The following is a 17,914-nucleotide window of genomic DNA, read 5'->3' on the forward strand; positions in this document are numbered from 1 at the left end:
AAGTCTCAAAATCAAATCCAAGCAATTCTTAACATTTAATTTACAGTCAAACTTCAATTTCTGCCCATAACTCTTACGTGTGTGCATGTGCAAGCATTCCAAACAAAATGTACTTTGAATCTTTATTCTTCAAAACTCAGATCTAACATCACAGTGGAGGAGCTGGAGGTGGCTACAATAGGATCGTGGTGTGAGGTGCTTCTCAGACTCTTCAGAGAGATATGGGAACACAAAGTGATTCCCACAGAATGGAAGCAATTATAGGAGCATTAGTTTGTTGTGCCATAGCAGCAAATCTCCTCCATTATCCTGCAAAGGAGCAAGGGCTGAACCGAGGAAACCGAGCAAAGGCCCAGTGCGGACTCAGGGCTAACAGGAGCACAACTGATCAGCTCTTCACTTTGAGGCAACTGTTAGAAAATACGAAGAATTTGGAAAAGACTTACATGTTTGTTACATCAACTTCAAGAAGGCATTTGATAGCATCTGGAGGAAAGGAATTTGGGAAGCAATGAGGTTCTGCAGGCACCCAGAGAAACTCCTAAGAATACTAGATAATGCCTGTAAAGACACCTTTGCATCAGTCAGTAAGTGGAGAACTAAGTGATGAGTTAAGACAGTCGTAGGAGTGCTGCAGGGATGTGTCCTCTTGCTGCTGCTCTTTCATACATTCCTGTAATTAACAATAGCAACAGCCCTGGAGGATGAGCAGATAGGCGTGCAGGTAGGTGTGTGCGAATCAATAACTTGTGTTTCACCGACAATACAGCACTACTTGCTGAGAGCCGCAGGCCATGGTAAATAGAGTGGTGGAAGTCAGTGAAAACCTCTATGAAAGCAAACATCGAGCAGACTGAGATACAACACATGGGAAGGGTGCACAGGATTTTAACATTGTAATAAAGAATCGGAACCTCAAGCAAACAGTCAGCTTTGTCTCTCTGGGAGGAAACCTCAGTTCAAAGGAGGGTACTATTTCAGATGTCAAGAGTGGATAGGGATAGTGAGGGCTGCGTTCCAGGCACTAGTAAAGGTTTGATCAGCAAGAGACATAACAAAAACAACAAAATTACAGTATATAAGACTCTTGTCCTGAGCTGCCTTCTTTACAACTCTGAAACCTGGACAATGAAACGCTCCTCAGAACAGCAGCTGATGTGTTTGAGATGGCGTGTCTCAGGAGGACTCTAGGCATCACAAGAAGAGAAAGGCAATGATGACATTAAGAAACATCTCCATCTACAGAAGGAAGTAAACTACAGGATATGGCAACAACACTTGAGATACTTTGTTCATGTCATGAGAATGAATGACAGCAGACACCCAAAGATAAAAGATAGCAAGGTGTGGAGGAGTGCATGGGATAAGGTGAAGAGCAAGGCACAAAGAACACTGGATAGACAGACAGCATAGAGGAAAACTGTGGAACCTTAGATATGACAATAACACAAGCATCTAGGACTGCCAGGGTACGAATAACTGGAGAACTGCCATAAACAGGCTGCCCATGCGTGCTTAAGCATGGCCAGGGAATAAATGATGACGATATCATGTAATATATACAACGAAATGACATGTTTAATTGTTAAGATCATTCATTATGCCTTTGCACAGTGTTCAATGCTTAAAAGGAAAGTGGTATACATATTTAAAACCACAGAAGACTATAATAAGCAGATGCAATTATACAAAATACCCAAAATATTATTGATTTCTTAAATATAGTACTTTAAACCTTAAATAATTGAATTCCTGAAAAAGCAAATTTTTCATAAAAACAGCTAATGCTACCAAATACCCTTCTCCTTAAGGTACATAGTGCTGGTATTACACATTTATTAAAATAAGAACCCAAGGAGATCAACAAGAAGAACTAACTACAGATATTCTGAACTAACATTTCAGACTGACTACATGTTCTGTGTAAAACTTTGTCATAAATGTCACTTTGCTAAATTGTTCTGTGTTGCCTCAGATTTACTGATTTTTAAGAAACAGCGCTGCCCCACACTGGATCCACTGGTCCTGGTTGCCTCCACAGGGAACATCGATGTTGGTCACCACACGGTCCCTCTCAGCACTTGTATAAACAGGTAAAGAGATGCATTCGTCAGGGGAGTATGGACCATATGCAGCCTGTTCAAAAGAAAAAAAATGGTCTAAAAATGTTTCTTCGAGTACAGCCCTTCCAATACTATGTGTGTTAGCTATTAGGTTCTTTGAGTACAGATCATTAGAATACATTGTATCTCACAGCAGTCACTAGAATACACTGGATCTCACAGCAGTCACTAGAATACACTGGATCTCACAGCAGTCACTAGAATACATTGTATCTCACAGCAGTCACTAGAATACACTGGATCTCACAGCAGTCACTAGAATACACTGGATCTCACAGCAGTCACTAGAATACACTGGATCTCACAGCAGTCACTAGAATACACTGGATCTCACAGCAGTCACTAGAATACATTGTATCTCACAGCAGTCACTAGAATACACTGGATCTCACAGCAGTCACTAGAATACACTGGATCTCACAGCAGTCACTAGAATACACTGGATCTCACAGCAGTCACTAGAATACACTGGATCTCTCAGCAGTCACTAGAATACACTGGATCTCACAGCAGTCACTAGAATACACTGGATCTCACAGCAGTCACTAGAATACACTGGATCTCACAGCAGTCACTAGAATACACTGGATCTCACAGCAGTCACTAGAATACACTGGATCTCACAGCAGTCACTAGAATACACTGGATCTCTCAGCAGTCACTAGAATACACTGGATCTCTCAGCAGTCACTAGAATACACTGGATCTCACAGCAGTCACTAGAATACACTGGATCTCTCAGCAGTCACTAGAATACACTGGATCTCACAGCAGTCACTAGAATACACTGGATCTCTCAGCAGTCACTAGAATACACTGGATCTCTCAGCAGTCACTAGAATACACTGGATCTCACAGCAGTCACTAGAATACACTGGATCTCTCAGCAGTCACTAGAATACACTGGATCTCACAGCAGTCACTAGAATACACTGGATCTCATAGCAGTTCACTCACAGCCAGTTACGGATCCTTTAAAAACTTGCCCAAGGCCAGGCAATATGGAACACGCTTTTGATCCCAGCACTCAGGAGGAAGAGGCAGGTAGATCTCTGTGAGTTCTAAGCCAGCCTGGTCTACAAGGGCTAGTTCCAGGGGAGCCAAGGTTGTTACATAGAGAAACCCTGTCTGGGGAAAAAAAAAAAAACCCAAAGAACCATAACAAACAAACAAAACTTTGTCTAGGAACCGGGAAGATGACTCAGTAGCAATCAAAAGAACCCAAGTTCAAGTCCTTAATAGTGACATAGGAGCTAGACACTCGTGCAAGTAACTATAATCCTCGTGCTCCTAGGGAGGCAGGCAGCTGAGACAGGAGGATCCCAGGAAGCCCACTGCCCCCTAGCCTGTGTACAGTGGTGTACAACAAAGACCATCTCAAAGGTGGGGGACATTTGAGGTTGTCTTCTGACCTCTACAATGCACCCAACGACATTTGTGTTCTTTCTCTTTCTCATGTGCACATGCGGGCACACATAAACACATAAACACACATACACACTAAAACTTTAGCCTTAAATACTGGAATAGGTTGAAAATTTAAATTATACAATTTTATCTATAAATCTCTATAAAATATAACATTTTATAATGTATAACATTATACATCTTATAATGTTTAATGTATAAAGTATAACATTTCTCAGCAATTCATGTCTACCAAGAACTTCCACTTCTTATCTAGTATAACCACAAAGTTCAATTTAAAAGGAATAGGTTGAATAAATACATCTAATTACCTTTATGTTTAACACAATATATTTCACTAGAACTCTCCTGGGGCATCAGTGAGTGCTGCTGCTTTACTATATATATTAGCTGGTGGACATAGGCATTTTTGCTGTGGTTCAGTGCAGTTATATTACTGGTGCTCAAGATGTCCATCCTTACCCAGTTTAAGTTGGCTACCGAGTTTGGGGCATGTGCTGCCATAGCTTTATTCTGTCTCCTGTGTGTCAGTATGTTGCAAGTTTGCATGCAACTTTTCCCATAGAAGTTAATGGTTACTGTGATGATCCCTGGTCTCTTTCAAGAGAAGCGATACCAAAAACCATTATCTTGGTGCCAGGAGTTGCTACTCACTTAGTCTAGAACTTTCCAGTGACAGGATCTCAGAAATAGGCATCTTTGTCAAAGAAGGATTTTCAAACAAGTTCATAGAGGTGCTTCCAATTCAAATCTAACACTGGTGTGTGGATTAACTTCTGATCTCATTAACCAGTGAATTACTAATGTTTTAGGGTTGGCATGGAATTCATGTGCTAAGATGGACTGCTCTAGAATGAGGGAATGGATTATAAGACAGAGAGAGTTTACCCATGTTAAGCATGGCCCATGAATATCAGCACATAATTATCTTTCAAAACAAACATGATCATTTACATATGCACAGCTTTAGGATATGGGATACTTGTCTAGACGCTAAGTATTTTCTTCCCTGGGTAAAGGGGCATGTGACCCTTGTATATGTCATAGGAAGTTGTAGCTTTATTCACGTACACACCTTATTCTTTAAACTGTTTTTTCTGTCAATTCTGAAATCATCTAGGCAAATTCATCCTTCTAGCACCTACTGCCTATAGTGGAAGATGCTATGACGAAGATAAATAAAGTAATGGAAATATTTTTTTAAAATCCCATTTTTAACTCTTAAGTGGGCATATATAAACTTTAAAAAAAACCTTTTTTCTAACACAAGGATTTTGCTGAGATTCTCCAGTCTTTTCTGTGAGCTGTATCAGGCTCTGACATTTCTGAATTTAACACATACAATAAAACTTGTGCTTTATGCAGGTGACCTGCCCTGAGTCTCCCTGGTCATCTCCAGTGTGTGACTGCAGTCAGTGACTCAGCCTTCCACGGGGCGGTGCTTCGTGCGCTCATGGTGCACCTATGTCATGAAGGCTGAGGGCGCACATGCAGAAAACTGCCCTTTGGTGCAGCTTATGATTGGTTTGGGAAAGATGCACATCAAATACCAAGGACATAACTTTTAGGTAAGAGTCTTCTGGGATGTCAGCCTAACAAAGGCTTATGAGAGAGTGAATTCTTAATTGGATTGCTTGAATATGTAGAGACTGGACTAGGAGAATTTCAGACTCCTGTTGCTGACTCACTTCTCCAATTCTGCTTAAATGGTAAAGCGCCGGGATTCAGAATATCAATTGCTTCTTGCAAGCTCTCTTCTGCTGTTTCCTCACAGTCTTTACACGGACAGAAAGACAGACATGACAAAGCAGATGGACCTAGGTGATCTGAAGCTAACTGCTGAGGAAGGTCAGTTCTTTCTTGAGCACCTGCTTTTGGCAGCACAGTGAGACGTCCAGCACTGTTCTTGTTGCCTAGAGACAACAGCAACAGGATGCAGAGGGTGCTGCGTCCTCATTTATAGTTGACTGTCTCCAAGTCCCTCCAAGCCTGCTCCTGGCTGTGGGCTTCCCATGCTGTGCGGGGAGGTCACAGTTTTCTCCCCAGTCCTACAACCTTGTAAAACAAAGTACCACTGTGGCTTCTGGACATTCTGCTCAGCATTTATCAGTCTCCTGACTTTTTGAAAGCTCAGTGGACTTGCTTTAAGGCCCTAATCATAAATGATACATGAGAAAGAAGAGTTAGAAATCTAGCCAACCTAAAAATGACTCTGGTTCCCTGGCCATGCCATGTAACTTAATTAAATTCTGATGATCCAGTTCCTTCTTTAATATCTATTTTATTAGACTAAAGAATCAGACTAGCTAGCTTAAGATGCTTGGATAAAATTAAAATTTTTTTAAATCTATTAACAATTACACTGTTCAATTAACATAAATGAGATGTGAAGTCTGAAAATAGTTCATGACAGTACATAGAAAGTATTATGCAACTAAAGTTCAATAATTAAAAATCTATATGTTGTAATTAATTGCATTAGTTACAGTAAACCGAAACTTGTCAGTTGGTTGAGCTCAATACTAAAGCTGACATCTGAGATGGATATTAATTTGGCCCAATTATCTTTCATACGCGCCATCTTATGTGCGCAGCACACTGCAGAGTTGCCCTGCTGTGTGCACAGCACACTGCAGAGTTGTCCTACTATGTGCACAGCACATTCCAGAGTTGTCCTACTTCTCGAGTGTATCTGGTAATAGAATGTAGCTCTGGCGCTTTATACAAGGCGAGTCAGAAGCACACCAGTCCTAGCTGCAGTGAGCAATATACTAAGGACAGGACATCTCAGGAAGGATACTGGCTCCCACTGCTTTTCTCTCCTCTTAGTTTTCACTACAGAGCTAGTTGTTGGGATTTGGGATTTTTCAGGAGCCCATTGAAGGCTTCTGAACAGAGAAATAAAGTAATTGTCAACATTTGAAAGGGACGCTTTGACCACTGATGGTGGCAGGGACTAAAGAACAGAGGCAGGGGCATTGATCAAGAGGTCTTTTCAAAACCCATTAGCATATGTTAATCTGTTCCATTTCACATTAATGATTATAATCAAGACCTTTGTCCTCTGCATATTTTAATACCATTCTTTGCACATTTTATAATGCTTAAGCACTTTGTAGTAGCTTGCGTATGTTTCTTATTGTCTCTACTAAGTTGATATAAATTTCGCATCTTAAAAGAACTGAGTTAGAGGTAGAGTCCTGGCACAGGTACTGTCAGACCCTGCTCCTGGTGGCTTCCTGAGAGGATGTCTGTCTTGCTCCCCCAGCTTCTAAAAACCTTCCTCATTCTGTCCTTCCAAGCTCCCCTCTCAGCCCTCTCAACTTCTGCAGCCATGAGAGCCCCCATGAGGATGCTGGCCTGACCTGGGAATCCATGAGAGGAGCTCGACCTTACCCACCTGCAGAGTGCCATGTGTCAAATAAGGACACACTCGCAGGTGCATTCTGGGGATTAGGATGTACGCATCTCTGAAAAGAATATTCAATAACAAAGTAAAGAAGGCAAGACCATAAAACAAAAGGAAAAGTAACACCACCCTCTGCAAAAAACAAAACTCAACAAAAGTCGGGTGTTGGTGGCCCATGCCTTTAATCCCAGCACTCAGGAGGCAGAGGCAGGCAGATCTCTGTGAGTTCCAGTACAGCCAGCACTGTTACACAGAGAAATCATGTCTCAAAAAACAAACAAACAAACAAACAAACAAACAAAAAACCCATTAGATTACATTCCTAAAGCTAGTCATTAAGATCTATTCCCTATCTGGCCACTTCCTCCTTCTGAGGCTAACTACCAAGGTCCAGCTACCAAAATATTAAAGTCAAGCAATCAAAAGTGCCCTTTGGGTCACCTAATTAACATGTCTAAACAAAATATACCACTACATTGTAGCCCATTCTAACACAGACCTCCCTTTTTCCTCCTCTTAAAAAATTATACCTGCAAGGTCATTTGCTGCTGTTTCCTGCCTGAGTCAGAAAGCAGCCGCTTTGACTGTTCTTCCCCACTTTATTAAGATCTCTCTGTGAAAACAGGGGTTTGGGGTGGTATGTGCCTAATCTGGAGTTTGGGAGGAAGCCTCCATTTTGTGGGGGTCTCCTTCAGTATATATAAATTCAAACCAAAAATATTTTCATCAGTGTATGCTTATCCAAGTTATCTGCCCCATGCATGTTTCCTGGATCACACGCACCAACAGTGCTGGCTTTCTTATTTTAGAAAGAACATCAAAAAGCTGGAGTTTTACCATGTCTAAATGGCACAATTCATTGTGAATCTATGGAAAGAACTCGACACTTGAGTGCTTAGAAACATTGTTCTGTGAGAAGTTACAGCAGATTTGAAAGAGAGCGGGGGAGATCCCTAACTTGTGTTTTCAACAATATGACCAGGACTGTTTACAGACTTGAAGAAAAATGTAAGTCAGAAAAGAAACTGAGTTTTGTTATTTTACACTGGTGTATACAAGGCAAAGAACCCAGCAATAGCCTCTAATACGTATATTTGAATCTATACAAGTAATATAAAATAATGACTACTTTGAGAATGGCTCTTGAATTTGTTTTACAGATGTATTGTTCAGTAGTCAAATGTGGTACCTCCTAGTTTGAGGTCCTTGGCTGAAGCCCAGGTTACTAGGGTACATTTGCTGGAAAGCTCTATGTGGCACTGCTCCTAGAGAAACACAAGGACGGACAGCAAGCTGACTTCCTGTGCAGGGCCAGAAGGGGAGTCGTCTGAGGCTGAGACACAGCAGGTGGCTGTGTCCACATGTATTCTACGGAATATGAGATCCTGACAAAGCGCTGCATATAGGTTCAGGAAAACTTTATGCAGCAATCTCTCAGGCTTTTGTGCTTCCTTTTCTGTGTGGGGATGAGAGGTTGAAAGTGTCAGTTGTTCTCCATCTTATTCTTGAATAATCTCTCACTAAGTCTGAAGCTCAGACACTGGGCTCCATCAGCTGGCCAGCAAGCCCCAGTCACTCTGCCTCCTCAGTGCTGGGATTACAGGTGTGCACTGCTGTGCGTGGCTTTTTATATGGGACAGGGGATCCATAACTAGGTTCTGTGCTTGTAGAGAAAGCACTTCACTTACTGAGCCATCTTCTGGCCCCTGCCAATACTTTTAATGCAAAAAATTTCCAGAGGGGAAAGAATATTGTGTTTATTAAATGTGCTTATTGAACAGTTTGCTGCTGTAGAACATTACTTTAAGGTGTGTTACATTTGTTTATACTCTGGAACATTTGTTTAATGATTAATAATGTGTTGTTTTTATTTATGCTGCATTTCTTTAACTCTGTGAAGCTGTGATTCTTTGCCTGTCTAAAACACCAAATAGTTTAATAAAGAGCTGAACAGCCATAGCAAGGCAGAAGAAAGGATAAGCGTGGCCGGCCGGCAGAGAGAATAAATAGGAGGAGAACTCTGAGGAGGAGGGAGCAAGAGGGAACAAGGAGGATGCTAGGAGCCATGGAGCCATCCACTCAGCCACCCAGCCACCCAGCAACCCAGCCAACAGTCTAGAGAAACAACATCCACATTCCAAAGAGTTGGGTTATGGGAGGCTTCTGGTTATTTCGTGGGTCATGGACACTTGTTATATTTAGGAGATATAGGAATACATGAATGATAAGATAAAAGGGTAGATTATTGAATATATTTTAAACGAAAAAATAATTATTAATCTCAAATATTTTGTATTGGTATGGACTTCTGTAAACTGAGTAAAATTAAGGTCATTTTTGTACACTGCATATATGCTTCTACTCTTGTTTAAAGGAATTTTGTATATTGATACCAGTTTAAAGTTATTTTTGTTACAACATATTGTATATTGTATATATGTTTCTGCTGTTGTTTCGGGTATTGTACCTCTGCAGTTTATTTAAAGATGTTTTCTTAACCTAAGGCTTTTAGTGACAGTGAGACACATCTGTTCCAATTTGCTTCAGAGATGATGGGCATTGAAGAAACTCTTTATGAAGTTTGCTTTCATTGTGGTAAAGTTAGCCACTAGGCAAAGAAACTGCTCTTGCCTTTGACTGCTGACAATGTGCTGTATAGGCTGGACATGCAGGACACACAGGAAAAAGACTGTTGAACTTTGGCAAAACAAGGCAGGACAGTAGTTGTTCAAAAGTCTTACTTCACTGAAAAATCTGCCAGACATTCTGCAGGACATACAGGATGGAATGGTATACCAACGTGGGGCTGACCAAATCTACTTAAAAACCTGAGAGCTTAGGAGGTTATTCTAGACAGAAAAGAATAAAGTTAAGCATGGCTTATTGATAGCAGCATTTTCTCAGGTGGGATCTTCTTGCTAGAGGCAAGCACTCTCATTTAAGAGAGGCTTCCTGACTCAGCTTTAGCTATAAAAGCTTGCAGCTCTTTTAAGAGGTCCCACCAAGAAACACTTAAATAATGTTGATGAAAAGCTGACCACATGCTTTTTGGTTTTCAGCTGTAGCGGGAAAAATCTACACCATTTTAAAATGCCAGTTTTCTGGGCCATCCTGCCAGGGCAAACTCTGAACATTTGAATGTGGTTTGTGAGCAGACTGCTGAAGTTTGCTTGCTGGCAGGGGCCTTGAAATGCCATGGAGTTGTGGCAATAAACATGGCTACAGCCGGTACCTCCACCATGAGGCTGGAATCTCAGAAAGCAAAGAAATGGGCTGGATCCAGCTATCAAAGCCATGGCTTTAATCCTCTCCATATTGCTTAGCAAATTAAAGACTCACATGGTCAGAAAAAGAGAGATACACAGTAAAGAGAGATTCAAAGATGAAGAAAACCTCTAAATGTTTGACAGTGTGTTAAAAATAAATGCAGGCTTGGGAGAAAAAAGAAAAAGGTTAGTCCTGAGAGAGAGAGAGAGAGAGAGAGAGAGAGAGAGAGAGAGAGAGAGAGAGAGAGAGAAGTTGGGTGTGGTATCACACACCTTTAATCCCAACACTTGAGAGGCAGGCAGATCTCTGTGAGTTCAAGGACAGCCTGGTCTAAAGAGGGAGTCCCAGGTTGGCCAATGATACACAGAGAACCTGTCTCAAAAAGCCAAAAATTAAATTAAAAATAAAAGAAATAGATGTTAAAATAAAGCCATGTAATGATGAAAAATACACAGAGAGTCTGGATACTATATGTTATTATGCTCTCTTTGAATTGTTTGAATGCTGAGGAAGGAGCAACAGCTGCTAAAAAATATTTGCTTATAAATGCTGCTAAATTAATCCAAGATAGGTATTTTGAGAATACTTTGTGACTTCAAAATTGAAGTCAAAAGGTATGTTACTTTGGAGAAGAGGTTTTGCTTTTGTTTCCACAGAAAATGAGAGGCTATGGATTTATTCTGAGTTAAGAAAAATCAGGTTTGACCAAGGAAGACCACCTGAGAAATCTCCGGTAGGAACAGATGGCCCAGATGCCAGAGTTCTACACTGAAAACAGATTCAAGACTGCTGCATGAGATGATCAAGCCTCACAGGATACTTACTCAAGTCATGACTTGATCATAATTCTAAATTTTCTACAGGTCCCCATAAGATTATCAGTGCCCCCAACCAGCAGGAAGTAGCCTGAAAAACTATGCCCACACCTACATTCCCAAAAAATGGACTATGTATATTTTCCTTTGTTTAAAATGTTGGTTACAAGTTGCTATGGCCAATGGTCAAGAAAAAGCTAAACAAAGGATATTAGATTCAGAGTTCTTGTTTTTGTTTTTTAAAAAAAGAGGGTGAAGTGGTATGGGACTGTGGTCTGTATTCTGTCAATTATATTTTAAATAAATGCCGATTGGCCAGTAGCCAGGCAGGAAGTATAGTCATGGCGACCAGGCAGGAAGTAGAGGTGGGGCAATGAGAACAGGAGAATTCTGGGAAGAGGATTCTGCTTTCAGCAGTCCTGGCCCAGCCACAGAAGAAGCAAGATGTGACTTCCCCACCTAATAAGGTACCTAGCCATGTGGCTAATACAGATACAAATAATGGGCTAATATAAGTTGTAAGAGTTAATAAGAAGCCTGAGATACTGGGCCAATCAGTTTATAACTAATGTAGACTTCTGTGTGATTTCTTTGGGACTTAATGACTGTGGGGACCAGGCGGGATAGAAACCTCAGTCAACAGGACAGATGGACAAACTTTGCCAATAGAAGGCAGAACATCCTTTCAGCTTTCCTGCTTCATTGAAAAGTTTTCCAGACACTCTAGGCCTGTAGGCTGAAGATGGATGTCCCAACATCACAGAGGAACTTTGGGTACTGTTCAGACAGTCAGATGTCTCTGTCATTTCTAGACTTTTGGAATTTGCTTACAATGTACTTCCTGTTTACTCAGGTAATATTATATCCTTCTGGGATTCTTTGGAGTTAAAGACTAAACAATTATAGTTGAAGTGTTCCTTAGTTATGATAAAAAAAATCAATGCATTTATTTTCCCCCTGTCCTTCAGAACTGTAACTCCATGACATGCTTGGGCAGCAGTGATCACACAGCAAGCCTGACACTGACTGACTGCACCCTCAGAAATGTCAAGGCTGCTACTCCATCACACACAACTAGCAGACTTGCCTTTAACAGTGAACTGCTGGGAACGGGAGATGCTGCACAGTAACTGAATTAACAGCCACGATCCATCCATTAGAACGAAGTCTCAGAGTGTTTGGTTGTCAGACACTGTGGGATTCGTGACAAACAAACAAACAAAAACTCTTCTGTCTGGTTTAAAATGTTTGTCTCCAATGTTCTGAGCTTGTTTAAAGAATTCTGAATGTTCTGCAACAAAGTAGCTGTAGAGCAGACACAGCGGTTTTTCTCCAAGGTTTCTACTGGCTTTGTTCCTCAAACTAAAATGCAGGAAAATATTGATGTTCTTTTCCACATGGTATATAAACAGGCACAGAAAATGTAGAAAGAACTTTATTGAACAAAATTATACCTAAATGAAGAAGTTGGCGAGCATCCTAGACTGTCTTATTCTTCTGCACCATGCCTAAGAGATGGGTAAGTGCCCCCATCTCTGTAACATGACCTACTTTTCCTTCTTGTCCATTCATGGTAGAGCTGAAGTTGTTCTCTTTGTAGCCCTAGTGGTCTGCATCTCTAGAATCTCTAAATACAGAGAGCAGTCAAAGACTATATGCATTAGCAACTATGTGGAGTAAGAAATTATTGTTCAATCTGACTAACCATATGTGAGGCATACTGTGGGCATTTGATTTCAGATAAACAGGAGTGTGTCGAAGCCTCACTGACTAAACAATGCGAGGCACAGCTCTGGGAACCGCATAAGCATGGGACTGTATCTAAGCTTCCACACCGCCCCACAGTATACCACCTTCCATTAATAAACGGGCAATTGGTTCAGTGAGGTCACTGTGTCTAAATTCTAATTTTTGGAGCTGGAACTTGAATTGTGTTAGTCTCTAAAACTTTGTGTGCAGAAACTCTTAACAGTACATCTGATATTCTTCATGGAATGAACATCTATGACAAGAGGGGAAAAGTTGGCAGACCCAGGAAGTCCTTCCAGCACATGTCATGGAGCACACAGAAGCCTGGGGGCAGCTTACACTACTCAAGAAACCACCACTACTTTGAGCTCTTTACAGGACGGATACCAGGTCCATTGACCTTTCCTGACATGTGCAAGTTCTCCAAATGATTTCTGGCTCTTATTTCAATGGTGATTGTTACAGTATAACAATACATTGAATAGTGCATGAACTAGGATATTTGAAAAGTATCAGTTCATGGTTGGATGCAGTCTACAGGCTGGTTTTTTCCCTGCCACTGATGTGGCAGTCCTGACTGGGACTGGCAGTGCTGAGGTCAGGTGACTGCCCTCCCTTCCTTCAAGCCATTACTCTCCATGTTTTGATCTGGCTGCAGGAGTTGCTCCTTCACTGAGTCTTCATGATCATTACATGGATTTCAGATTTGCTTCCCAGAGAAGAACTCGACAAGAATTCATCAGGCTCATACACAACTTTATACGGTATAACTAAAACCCTTGGCAAAGTGCATGCAACTTTGAACATTCACAACCGAAGATCAAAAAACCATGGAACACACAATTACCACCTTTTGATACAAATTTCTGAAAACAGACAAATATTCTTCTGATCTCAATTCTTTCTCTGAAAATCATCCTGACACTGGGGAAATATAATATCCATAATAAATATCTGTGTGGGAAGCCTCACAGATAGCTTGCTCTTTTGGCTCTCTGAACAGTGGTGGCTAATTACTGTTACAGTTTCAAATTTTATGTTCAAACACCCAGATGCTTTTGAACTTGATAAAAAGTAGAACTGAAAACTTCACTGTGGCATTTCCTAATGAGAAAACACATCTTTCCTGCAGTGAACAGAGTTTGGCAGTTCACTGGATGGAGAATTACAGTCTATTTATGCATACATTTTCAGTCTTAGGCTTCAGACATGCCTCATCCAAAACCACATCCTATTTCAAAGACACATGTATGTAGCTAAGTTTCACCACTGAAGAATAAAACGCTCAATCACTAAAAAAAAAAAAAAGAAAAAAAAGAAAAAAATTATCTGGTTACCAGGAGCATGATGTCATGGTGTGAGGCCAGGCCTCCAAGATACATTATCACCTGACCCAGGACAGTGTAGGGGTTACTTTCCAGTTGCTGGGACAAAGCACTATGACCCAGGAAATTTATAGAAGGGTGTATTTGGGCTGATGGTTCCACAATAAAAGCCCATGGTGGCAGAATGGAGACATGGTGACTGTAAGACATGGAAGCCGAGAAGTTAACTTTTAGAACTATCGTAGGAAGAGGGAATACAAACTGAGGCTGACAAATTGCTTTAAACCTCCAGCCCACCCCCACTGACTGCTTCCTCCACCAAGGCCACATATCTCCTGAGCCTCCCCCAGCACCACCACCAACTGGCAGTCTATTGTTTTTATCTAAGTTGTTCAATTTACCAATAAAGACTCGAGAGTCAGATATTGGGGTGAAAACCTGCTAGATCAGAGAAGCCAAGAAGCAACCAGCTGACCTTCCTTTTTGGTTGACCCAGCAAGAGTCTTTCCACTCATCCCAAGCTAAAAGGACCATGAATCTCCAAGTCCCTCCCTACTCCTTCCTGTGCACCTCTCTATCAGTATTCCTGACTCCTCTGCCCTCTCTATGGCTCCATCCCATGATCCAAGTTTCACAATGTGTTCAAATATCCCACAAAAGCAGCAGCTACCATCCATATTCCAACTGCCTCACCTGGCTACTTACAGTGCTGGACAGCGGGAAGGCCTTGACCTGTGTGGCTCACATAACTTACCTGGAACCATGTAACCATGAAACCATGCCTTGGTCTAAGAGGCCTGCAGAGGAGGGGGACTCATGCCACACTGTGACTCTATTCTTAAGAGGCCTGCAGAGGAGGGGGACTCATGCCACACTGTGACCCCATTCTTAAGAGGCCTGCAGAGGAGACTCATGCCACACTGTGACCCTATTCTTAAGAGGCCTGCAGAGGAGACTCATGCCACACTGTGACCCTGTTCTTAAGAGGCCTGCAGAGGAGACTCATGCCACACTGTGACCCTATTCTTAAGAGGCCTGCAGAGGAGACTCATGCCACACTGTGACCCTATTCTTAAGAGGCCTGCAGAGGAGGGGGACTCATGCCACACTGTGACCCTATTCTTAAGAGGCCTGCAGAGGAGACTCATGCCACACTGTGACCCTATTCTTAAGAGGCCTGCAGAGGAGACTCATGCCACACTGTGAGCCTATTCTTAAGAGGCCTGCAGAGGAGGGGGACTCATGCCACACTGTGACCCTATTCTTAAAAGGCCAGACAGAGGGAGACTCACGCCACACTGTGACCCTATTCTTAAGAGGCCTGCAGAGGGGACTCATGCCACACTGTGAGCCTGTTCTGAAGCTCAGGAGTTTTCTCTAATCACACACACTTCTTAGAAAACTGTTTCCAAAACAAAATGGTTTAGAAATCTTTACCTCTTCAAAATGTATTAACTACAAATTTGTTAAGTACAGGTAAAATGGGAAAGCAAATCAAAAACACAAGCTATGACTATCTTATGGAAAAGTAAAATCCAAGAACAAATGGATGATATTAGAAACTGTCTATCCAGATGCTCACCTGTGGAGTCCAGCCCATAAAGCAAGGAAGAACTGTCGACACACTGGGAGAATCGTGCTGGTTTTCTGAAAGGTGATTGCCGTCAAAGCTGCATCCTTCCAGTAACAAACCACTGATCTGCCACAGACAAATAAAAAGTATTACAGAACATTAAATTCTGAAGTGCCAGGCATATACAGTTGGATCGTAAGATCAAAGGCCCAGTATCCCAAATGCTGTGAAAACAGATTGGGGCCTTTTATTTGGAGAACACAGGAAATCTGAATCAGTGTTCACTGTGAACTCTCTTTAGACAAAGTTCTTACTTTTTAGCTAATATTCTAGAAAAGACTTACAAATGTCATAGACTACATAACTGCAGGTGTCCTGGCATTATGTTAATAGAAATATAAAGACATAAGTCAAATCAAGTCTCTTCCAGGAAGTAGGGGAGAGAAGCCTAACAAGAAAATGAACAGGTGGTCCCTACATGACTTTTTATTTGCCCTGCTGTGTGGAGTTGAGAGAGTAAAGGAGAAAGTTTTAGACAATATAAGGTAGCTTTAGTGTAAACTGAAGACATCTGAAGTACAAACGTGGCTCTTGGAGTAACATTAGCTACAGTTGCTTGGAGACCATCTTCTCCTTTCTCCAGTGCTAACTGCTGAGCCGACGGCAGCAGGCTGAGCAGTAGCTTACGTCCACAGCCATCAGCAGTTTGCTTTCTCACGACGTATTCATGATGCCACCACAACTTACACAGTGGTTTCAAGTTTTAACAACTGACCAGTAGCCTCACTTGAGAGGACTGAACTTCAAACTCTTTTACAATAGTGCAAAAGTAGAAGACACAGGCTAGCACATGTGGTGGGACGCTCTCCTGCATGGTGGACACCGGTGGCAGCAGTGGGCACCTGTCACACTGGGAGTCATTAACTGCTAGGCCATCCTAACGGTATGAGGTGGCGTGTCTTGTGCTTGAGGTCTTCTCCTCCTCTATAACTGAAGATGGAGGTCACCCTTTCAATTGATGGCTACTTGTACAACTTCTTTTGGAAAATGTTTATTTAGGTGTTTTTGCCCGTGTTTTATTTTCTCTTCTTTAAAATGTACGAAGAATAGCGACCTGAAATGACTGCTGTGAAAGCTCTTGGATACCAAGGGGTAGAGGGCCAACAATAAAATCTCCCCTTGGATACCAAGAAATAGAGGGCCACCAATAAAATCTACAAGAGCTAGCTCCAGGACAGGCTCTAAAGCTACAGAGAAACCCTGTCTCGAAAAACCAAAAAAAAAAAAAAAAAAAATCTCCCCTTGGATACCAAGGAGTAGAGGGCCACCAATAAAATCTCCCCTTGGATACCAAGGAGTAGAGGGCCACCAATAAAATCTTCCCTTAGATACCAAGGAATAGAGGGCCACCAATAAAATCTCCCCTTGGATACCAAGGAGTAGAGGGCCACCAATAAAATCTCCCTTTGGACCAGCTGCATCCAGAGTTCAATACTTAGACCCAAACATGACCCTATGGCTGAGGAACTGCTATGGGTCACGTGACAGTTCTGCAGACAAATGGCCCAACTTCCAGTCACACTTGTGCTGGGACAATGAGCCAGCCTCCATAGGACAGAGACTCACTCCTGAAGTATCAAAGCAGAATTTCTATAACCCCAGGAAAAACACAAGGAAGAGGCAGTAACAAATCTGGGGTTTTTTTTTGCCTGAAAAATGGCCACACAAATGTGCTACCAAAGGAAGGTAGGAATGATGACAGACCCTTGGGTGCCAACCTTGCATGGATGTGTGAAACTGCCTGATACACAGGACATGTTCAGCAAGTTTTAGCCAATGTCACTCATCTGGGAATGTAAATTATAACATGCCACTGACGTGAGACAAAGTAAGCAGAACTTCTATGGATAATTCTGATCAGAGGACTTTACAATGCTTTCTAGATAACTGAATCCATTCTATTATCTCATTCATGTATGAAGGAAACAAGAGAAGTTAAAACATTTTATTGAGCCCATTAGGCAGCCCCCAAGTGTGACTTACATGTCTGTACACACTTAGGGAACAGTTTTACTGTTTATGGATGCAATTAGCTATTGTATAATTTATTTATTTTGTTTCTCACCTGCATACAGAAAGGCAATGTGCTGTACGCACAAACTATTTCAGCATTGATTTTAAAGGTTTTCTAGTCTGCTCTTTCGTCTACTTCTGCTGATGAGTTT

At 41.7% G+C, this 17,914-nt stretch overlaps 1 protein-coding gene across 1 annotated transcript in view; it reads right to left on the reverse strand.

Moving 5' to 3' along the window:
• Window positions 1–1,582: 1,582 nt before the first annotated feature.
• Window positions 1,583–17,914, reverse strand: part of Dync2h1 (dynein cytoplasmic 2 heavy chain 1) — a 229,932-nt gene continuing 213,600 nt past the window's right edge. The window contains 2 exon segments of the mRNA XM_038323616.1: window positions 1,583–2,136; window positions 15,699–15,815. Of these exon segments, the coding sequence (XP_038179544.1) occupies window positions 1,978–2,136; window positions 15,699–15,815 (276 nt within the window). The 3' untranslated portion in view covers window positions 1,583–1,977.

The sequence above is a fragment of the Arvicola amphibius genome, chromosome 3 (assembly GCF_903992535.2).
Source record: "Arvicola amphibius chromosome 3, mArvAmp1.2, whole genome shotgun sequence".
Taxonomy (NCBI): domain Eukaryota; kingdom Metazoa; phylum Chordata; class Mammalia; order Rodentia; family Cricetidae; genus Arvicola; species Arvicola amphibius.